General features: G+C 39.1%; 1 protein-coding gene across 1 annotated transcript; it reads left to right on the top strand.

Moving 5' to 3' along the window:
- Positions 1-262: 262 nt before the first annotated feature.
- Positions 263-4,917, top strand: LOC102373984 (actin, alpha cardiac muscle 1). Its single transcript, XM_025203077.1, has 6 exons — positions 263-328; positions 731-1,055; positions 1,614-1,775; positions 1,896-2,087; positions 4,030-4,211; positions 4,584-4,917. Exons 1-6 carry the CDS (start codon positions 278-280, stop codon positions 4,725-4,727), a joined length of 1,056 nt encoding a protein of 351 aa, XP_025058862.1. The 5' UTR covers positions 263-277; the 3' UTR covers positions 4,728-4,917.
- Positions 4,918-9,344: the final 4,427 nt, after the last annotated feature.

Below are 9,344 nucleotides of genomic sequence, written 5' to 3'. Positions count from 1 at the left end.
GGCCGCCCCTGCCCCCGCTGCACCGGCAGCCGGCACCAGGGAAACTTGTAGTCAGTTCGTTTTGGGCTAACTTCCTCTGCAAAAAGCCTGCCGCGGGCTGGGAATCCCGGGATAACTCTCCTAGCTGTCCAGGTGACAGGCAGGGACGGTGGCTTCATCCCCTGCTCCTCCCTCTCCCCCTTATCTGGTGTCTGTGGAGTGGTTTCCAGGGGGCAGATGCTTTCTAGTTTGCTAATGATCACGACTGCTGCAGGGGATGCACTTCACAGTCCTGGAGATGAGGAGGAGAGACTTCATTTCATTCTTCCCTTCATTCATTCATCCAGCTGTACCTTCAGTTCTTGATACTGGATGCTTTGCTTTGGGATATTTGAACAAAAAATGGCTTTTTGGGGGGTGTTTATTTAATCCAATAAAATGAGAAGGGATTTTTAAAAAAATAAAGATTTAACCGCGTCCTGGCTTAATAGTCTTGTGAGCTGTATGTAGCATTTAGATTATGGTTTGCATAGGATGGCTTGGAGACGGATGATCCTGCCTCATATAGAGGTTGGACTAGATCACCCCTGGAGGTCTCTTCCAGCCCTACTTCTCTAGGACTCGACAGCCACTTTTTGGCATGGTTCTCCATATATTTCTCCCACTTCTTTGGCATGCTTCCATCTCTGCTCAGTGATAGTACTTCTGCTCACATAAACAATTCTCTCTCTCTCTCTCTCATCTGCTTTAGGGTGTGATGGTTGGTATGGGTCAGAAGGATTCCTATGTAGGTGATGAAGCTCAGAGTAAGAGAGGTATCCTGACTTTGAAATATCCCATTGAACATGGCATCATCACCAACTGGGACGATATGGAGAAGATCTGGCACCACACTTTCTACAACGAACTGCGTGTGGCCCCTGAGGAACACCCCACCTTGCTCACAGAGGCCCCCCTGAACCCTAAAGCTAACCGTGAAAAAATGACCCAGATAATGTTTGAGACCTTCAACGTGCCAGCGATGTATGTTGCCATCCAGGCTGTGTTGTCTCTGTATGCCTCTGGTCGTACCACAGGTAAAAAGACAACTGGCTGTTACTCCAATTCTCTCATATAGATTTCCAAAAGAAAATTGAAATCTGGGAGCAAATTCTGAAGTGTTTAAATTATATAGAAACAGTATAATTAAATTGATCATGGTAAAGAAGCCAAAAGAGTCTATTGACAGAACAATGTCAATGCATATTGCTTGAAGAGTGAGTCACTGGAAATCAGTAGTGACAGTTGAGTTGTTCAAATTATTCTGGTGTAAAAATTGTATCAAAGACACTAGCACAGATGAGATGAGGAAGAGTCAACTAAGATTTTGTCCAAAATAAATGGAAACCATCTGTTTGAAGTGAATGATCACTCTTGCTAACTGGGAATAGCTATGTTAGCTAAGACAGAAATAATGAGCCAGATCCATTGCAGTCCTTGTTGACAGTGGAATTATACTGATTTGCGCTAATGGAAGATCTGGTCCAGTTGTGACCAATTCATATTCAATTGTATATTGAAATGTCATGAGGTTTCTGAAAAAATGTGTTTGATACTCCCAGATTTATCTGAGTGTAGTCATTTCTCCCTTCCAGGCATTGTTCTTGACTCTGGTGATGGTGTTACCCACAATGTACCTATCTATGAAGGTTATGCTCTGCCTCATGCCATTATGCGTCTAGATCTGGCTGGCAGGGATCTGACTGACTACCTCATGAAGATCCTCACTGAACGTGGCTATTCCTTTGTGACAACAGGTAAGTAAATCTCATCATCATGACTTCTTTTATAAACATCTTGTTTATGTAGCCATGCAGGAATTTCTTCCCTTAACACCTGTGTTTTCAGACCCTGACTTGCTTTCTGTTTGCCTGTAGCTGAACGTGAGATTGTCCGTGACATCAAAGAGAAGCTGTGCTATGTTGCACTGGACTTTGAGAATGAAATGGCCACTGCTGCATCTTCCTCTTCCCTGGAAAAAAGCTATGAATTGCCTGATGGTCAGGTGATCACAATTGGTAATGAGCGCTTCCGCTGCCCTGAGACTCTGTTCCAGCCATCCTTCATTGGTAGGTGGCCTCACAGAATGCTTCTTTTAGCAGTAAATATGAGTAAATTGTAAAGCCTTGAAAACACCCCTTTTCTGTTTATCTATCTCAGCTAAATTTGCCATAAACCCAAACAAAAACAATAGTTTAGATTCTCCAGTCCAGCTAACTGATGTGTGGGAGAAGATCATAGGGTAGGTAGCTGCTAGCTGAGCACTATGCCAGTCTTCCAGTGAAGATTAAAATACCCTTCATCTTGTAACTGATGAGCTGTCAGCAACCCTAAGGAGCATTCTAGCAACTGTGAATCCCCAGATCACATGATCACTTCAATTAAAGAGGCCCCTATGTTGGCATTATAGGAGACACTATTGTTACTTTATGCTACACAGGAAGAATCTTCTGCTGGCTCCACTGCTTTCTTTCAAGCACCTTATGGTAGGAGAGTGACACAAACAGGCTTGAGAACCTGGCTTGTTGATTTATGATCTTGCTTCTTCTATTCCAGCCTGATTATCAGCCAGCTACATAAAATTCACCACCATGAAATGCAGACTGCTGTAATTATACTCGGAAAGGTCCTTAAGTAGTGTAAATTCTGATTCCCAGTTCACATAAGCTTATGCTATATACATACACATGCGCGCGCAAACACACACACACACAAACACACACACACATGATTTAGATTTAGTCTAAGCTGGAAAGCAGGGTGCACGTTTGTCCTGCTTTCCAGCTTACTACCTGATGATCTTGCCCATTGTTCTTAACATATGATGAGGGGCAGCACCAGATATCCATCTCTCAGACACCTAATTTGAAGTAAGTAGTCCCTGTTGCACTGTCATGTTATAATTACAGGACTCTGTCATTGTAGAAATGTTATTCACCAGAGAGAAATTTCTGAGCATTAGCAAAGTGTCACTGTTTGCTTTGATGCACTGATGAAAATAGTTTTCAGGAACAGTATTTGAAGTATTTGTCTAGCTAAACGTTTAAAAAATGTGTGCATCTGCGTAGTGTTTAGTTACACACAATTTAATTAAATATAGTCAAAGCCAAGATTGTAAACTTTGACCTCTGTTGTTGAGCCAGAAAAACTTGATGGATACAGCAAGTGTTTATAGTATAAGCTCTGAGTGTTAAATGCAGTTGTTCCTCAGCTGACAGCTTGTTGTGGATCTGGTTTCAGCCCTTTCAGGAAGCACCTGTTGAACTAATGCATTGGAATGTAACCTATGAACATTTGCTTCTGATGTCTTTCTCCTTCACACACATTGCTAATACCCTTCTCAATATCCTGATCATGGTTTGCTTTGATAACTGTACCTTCTCTGGCCTCTCCATTCTCCTTTTTTTCCAGTCTATCCAAAATACTACTGCTAATATTTTCTTTCTTCTGTCCATGTAAGTCCGCTCTTTGAAAGTCCTGGCTTTTTTACTGGATTGAATTAAAAGTTTTTCTTTGTCACTTTGAAGACCTTGCATAATTTACCACTTTTTATTTTCATATAATATTTTTCTATATAATATAGATATATATTTTTTCTGTGCATTTATATCATATGTACATATCTTTTTTTTTTCTTGATCCTCTTATTGCTCTTTGCAACACACTGTGTTTTTACCCCACTTGCATCAAATGTCATCCCTCATCTTTTTTTACCATTTGACCTTTTCTTGGTAAAACTGACTTTTTTGGTCTCCTGCAGTAATTTAAAACTAACCGGTAATGATATCATTGTTCTACAACCTTCTTTTACTTGACTCACTCACTCATGTTTTGTTTTATATTGTAACCACTTCAGGATGGGAATTCTATTTGTTGCTGTGTTTATTATTAAATTAACTCTTATGGAATTATAATAATGGTTACCAATAGTAGCTGAAAATGCTAACAGATCTGTTACACAAAACTCATCTCCCTAGTATAATATGCTGATCAATCATCTTGTCTTTCAAGGTATGGAATCTGCTGGTATTCATGAAACTACCTACAACAGCATTATGAAGTGTGATATTGACATCCGAAAGGACCTGTATGCTAACAACGTCCTTTCAGGTGGTACAACCATGTACCCTGGTATTGCTGACCGCATGCAGAAAGAAATCACTGCATTAGCTCCTAGCACTATGAAGATCAAGGTGAGGGATTTGTTCTATAAGCTAGAAACCATTTTTCAGAATTTAGCAACTGTCTAAATCCTTGGGTTGGGAGAGGTGAAGAACCAGAGGCTGTAAATGAAATTGAGAGTAATTCTACTGAAGTCAATAGAATTATACTGGGGAGAACTTGCCAGGAAGAGGAACATTACGCTGCAAACTGCCCTTGAGAATATTGGAGATAATATTGGTATCAAGATAGGAACATTCTTTTATTTATTTATTTCATTTTAAGAGGTCCTTAGTAATTTATTATGTTGCATCATTTCAAAGACGACATATATATATATATAAGTAGTTCAGAAATTGAGAGATTGAACTGATGAGGATTTTTGTCAATTTATCTTTCCATAGATCATTGCCCCACCTGAGCGTAAATACTCTGTCTGGATCGGTGGTTCTATCCTAGCATCTCTGTCCACCTTTCAGCAGATGTGGATCAGTAAACAGGAGTATGATGAGGCTGGTCCGTCCATTGTCCATCGCAAGTGCTTCTAAGCACCTTTCCCTCAAATTTACCTCCTACTCAGGATGATGATATTATGCTTCTTGGAGTCTTTTGGCAATCCTTCCTGAACTCTCTTCAGTCATTGTACAGTTTGTTTACACACCCATGCAATTTATTTGTGCTTCTTCTAATATTTATTGCTTTATAAATAAACAAGATCTGGGACTTGCGACCTACAAATGATCTGCCTTTTTTTTTGGTATTATTTTTGTTGCAAAAACTTATCTGTAAGCAAAAAAAGAGTTCAGAAACTACTGTTGAACATGTCAGTGTCTTCAATACAAGGGTGTCTCTCTCAACTGATCTGATTATGGGCAGCTTATCATATTTAGACACAAAATACTATTAATTCACTCTTCCTTTGGAATTTGAAAACAAAAGAAATACCATTTGAGACCTTTAAGAAGTAGCTTCAGGGTAAATTCAATAAGTCGGGCAAGTGAAAGAAAACCTTTTGCATTTGTTTACTGGTTTTAAAGATGAATTTTAAATTGCATTAGTAATAATCCAAGTATTTTAATGCCAAAGTCCTGCATACCAAACGTTGAAAGAGGATAATTATGTTAATATGTTCAGAATGTTATTTAAAACTAATTAACTTAGGATTCTTCAGGATTTAAGATTTTAAGATTGTCTTCTAAAGGCTATACACATTTGTGGTAAAACATTAATCTAAACTGACAACTTGCTCACCTCCCTATCTCTTCAAACCCACCCTAAATCCTGAAAAAAAGAAATAAAGCCTTTTTGTACTTAATTCAAAAGAACCAAGCAAACCTTTGAAGTACAACATACAATTGCTGTAATGACTATATTTTTTGCATCATCCAGAGTGTCCTAAGCACTTTTTAATTCTTAATCTGTATATTTATTATCCTTTTGACCCAGATACTGAGATGAGACTATATCTAGTCTTCACTGTCTTTTTTGTTTTCCTGTCCCTCACTCTTGTTTCCCTAGCTCTACTGTTGGCTGGTTATATTTTAGAAATTAAAAAATGAAATACATAGTAAAAATTACCTGGAGAACTCACTAAAATATCAAAGCCAGTCAGTTTCCTGTTACAAAATATAAAGATGAAGCTTATCTATTCTTAATTTAGAAATGCACTTAAACACATATATAAATTTAAGTAAATATTTAAATACAAGGGTCTTGTATCAAGGCCCTATAAAATCACTGGGTTTTAAAGAGCATAAAGATCATGTTACAAAAGTAGTCTGAAATCAATTTTATTCTTCATCTGCTAAACAATTTAATGATTAGTAAAGCAAGCAATGGCATGTACCTTTATTATCAGATAATGAATAAAACCATGGACATTTGGATATGGTTGGTGGATAAGCAGAATAACACATTTTCTGCTAAATTTAGCCATTTGAATATATGAAAACCTTTTTGTTTCTCTTATTTGCAGTGCTTTATAATTTAATGTATAATGGAATTGGATGTATAAGAAGGCGTCTACCTTAGTCACACCCTTGGGCTGTATTAAAAATAAAGTTTATCAGATACTTCCTCAGTTCTGGTCCTAGAGCTTCAGGGCTAGGGACAGACATTACATGTAAATCGGTTTAAGTGATCAGAAACTGGTTTAAAGCTGTAATAGAACAGATGTTCAGTACACATAAACCAGTCTGAAAATAGCTGAAACTGGTTTGAGATAAACCTGGCCGAATGTAATATCAGACTTAACTGATTTGGTTCAAACTGGTTTATGCAATGTCAGACCCTGTGCTGGTTTAAGCTAAACCAGACACCCCAGCATCCTGGCATGCTCTCTGGGCTGGGTGGGCTCTCTGCTCTCTATTTTTAGTATAGCTAAAAATATAAAAGGGAAAATTTGCTAGCTTATTGTGTTGCATAAATATGAACAATCAAAATTATAGTTGCTAATTAACTAATTACATATTGGGTGTGTCTACACATGTACCTGACTGCACTGTTGTTACTGTGGAGTCGTTTAGTACTTGCTAAAGCAAGTACTAAATGACACCCCAGTAACTGCCATTACTGCGCAGATCTGGTGGCGCACGGGTCATTTCCGACCCTACTGTGCAGTAGGAATGAGCTACTGTGCAGTAGGTTGTTGCTACCGTGCAGTAGCATTGGTGTCATGGTTCGTGCCCACCAATGCTACATCCCCATAGTGACGAGGTGTGTCGTCATAGCTCATTGCTACGATGACGTAGCGCCTCAGGTAGATGTCCCATTGTCATGCAGAGTCCTTGCTATTTGTTTACCCTTGCTAATTTGAAAGATTCAGTCAGTCATAAAGGTCATCCCAGGTATTAGTGTGGGATTGTGAACTGTACACAAACTGCTTCCAGTGAAATAGCTAACAGAAGCTCAGAGTATTAGACGGGTATGCAGAGACAATAAGTCTGTGAATGGCACTGACATTTGAGTTAGGAATGGCAGGCATTTAGCTGGCAGCGTGTTTAAGACCCTGAGTAGGAGTTCATAGCTATGGGCCCTTGAGCATATGGGGATGAAGGGGGAACTGAAGAATGCCACTTATAACATGATGGTACTGACAGGATTCCCCTGCAAAGATGTTCTTGGATTCATAATTTATGGCTTATGGTGATTGTCACGAGCAGCAAAGAACATGCAAATATATAATGAATTGAATATGAGTCAAAAACAAGGGAAAGAAATAATGCTTTTCTTTCATCTCTCCTCCAAATGGAAGTGTTTCATCATATATGTATATATTCATATTTATCTGGATTTTGCTCTCATGTATAACATAAATTTGCAGTCTTGATATGGTGAAACTTTTAATTAACTAGGATTAGAGGCCAGAAGATAATTGAAAGAAATAGGATTTTGGCTCAGTGAGGAGTTTTTAAGTGTAAATAATGCACCTCATGGATTTCATTAATAAGAGACTTTAAAGTGAAGTTCATACCATTGAGGATAACTATATGTTGATCATTAAATGAAATAAACATGTTAAAAGAATACTGATATTATACAATTTTCTAATATTAATAAATGTCAGAATTAAAGTTATGCCTAATGGTAACCCCTTTCTGCAATACAGGATTTAACATATATATTTTAGTCTGCAAGCCAACTGCCTTAATGCATGCAAAAAACAGAATGTTCCTCTGTGATAATAGGTAAAATGCCCATATGAATAATCTTAATGGGAACACATTAAATGTTCATGGACAACCTTGATTCCAGTGTGTACTTCTGAGGGACTGATTTTGCAACTTCAACATTTTCATAAGATAGATTTGTAGACATAATTGTGCAGCTTTTTGATAAAAATAGAAATTCCATGATATGAAACCATATTGACTCTCTTTCAAGTCCCATATGGGACATCACTAGGGTTTGAACCCAGAATCTTTTTTGCCTGAGGTATAGATCACTAGCATCCCTGCAGCTACAGGAAAAACAAATGGTAAGGAATCAGGAGGCTGCTATTTACTAGATAGCAGAAAAATAAGCAGCATGCCAGCTTCTGATTACTTGTCAGGCAGGGACTGATCTGGCAGACCTGCCTGGGCCAAGTACTGTCAGGGACTCTGAGCAGGCAGGCCTGCATGAGCCAAGTACCACAGCAGCCATACCTGCAGTAAGCCTCAGATAATGATTTCTGCCCCAGTTTAGGAGCAATGAGCATCCTAACTGGCTGCTGTGAGTGCTGCCTATCATAGGCGCCAACTCTGTAAGTGCTCCAGGGTCCCTGAAAAAAATTAGCAGGTGCTCAGCATCCACAGAACTGCTTGCAGATGTTAAAAGAAAAAAAATACAGTGCTTTACCAGAAGAAGCAGTGCATGACTTCAACCTGGTTCTGTGGTGTCTATAAAGATCAAGCACTTCAGTGGGGCTTTTGGGTGCTTTTAGCTAAAGCTCATTCAATCAGCTATTAGATAAAATTAACAAAAAAGCCCCACTAAAGTGCCCGATTTTTACAGACACTGCAGAGCCATGTAGAAGTAGCGCATATGTAGGGCTCAGCACAGGAACATACTAAGTTAAAAGTGCCTTATTTATTTACTTATTTATTTATTTATTTATTAACATCTGCAAGCACCCACTGGCAACAACAAAAAAAGTCAGTGCCTACGCTGTTTATCCATTTAACACCAGCTGGGGGCCTAGGTTTGCAAGGTAGTCAGCAGTTTTGTTGTGGCAAACCTCCTGGTTCCTGACCCTAGTTTTCAGCTTGTATTGAGACTTTGGCTTTGGATTTCCTTGTGGATCTGTTTCCTGGCTCCTGACCTCAGTTTGGCTTTGTTTATGGAGTACGCCCTGTGGACTGCCCCTCAGATTGGTTCTCATAATCTGATCCAAAGATCCTGACCCTCCGCTATGTTGTGAACTCTGCTCTGGATTTCACTGTGGTTTGGGTATTTGGCTTGCACCCTCTGACCCAGCCCTAGGCCCCTGCTTTCCCTATGTACTCTAACCATTAGGCAAGACTGCCTACACCCAGGTCCCTTACCACTGGATGTGAGCTGGCTGGGAGCATATCTAATGATTGCAGACTGTTTAGCCAAGCATAAAGGTTTAGCATGTTCTCTTTAGATCCCCATCATTAAGAGGGTTTAGAATGGTGAGAGCACCAACTCCTAATAACTGCAGT

This window comes from Alligator sinensis, unplaced genomic scaffold, assembly GCF_000455745.1.
Source record: "Alligator sinensis unplaced genomic scaffold, ASM45574v1 scaffold83_1, whole genome shotgun sequence".
NCBI lineage: Eukaryota > Metazoa > Chordata > Crocodylia > Alligatoridae > Alligator > Alligator sinensis.
This window is presented reverse-complemented; position numbering and strand designations above follow the sequence as displayed.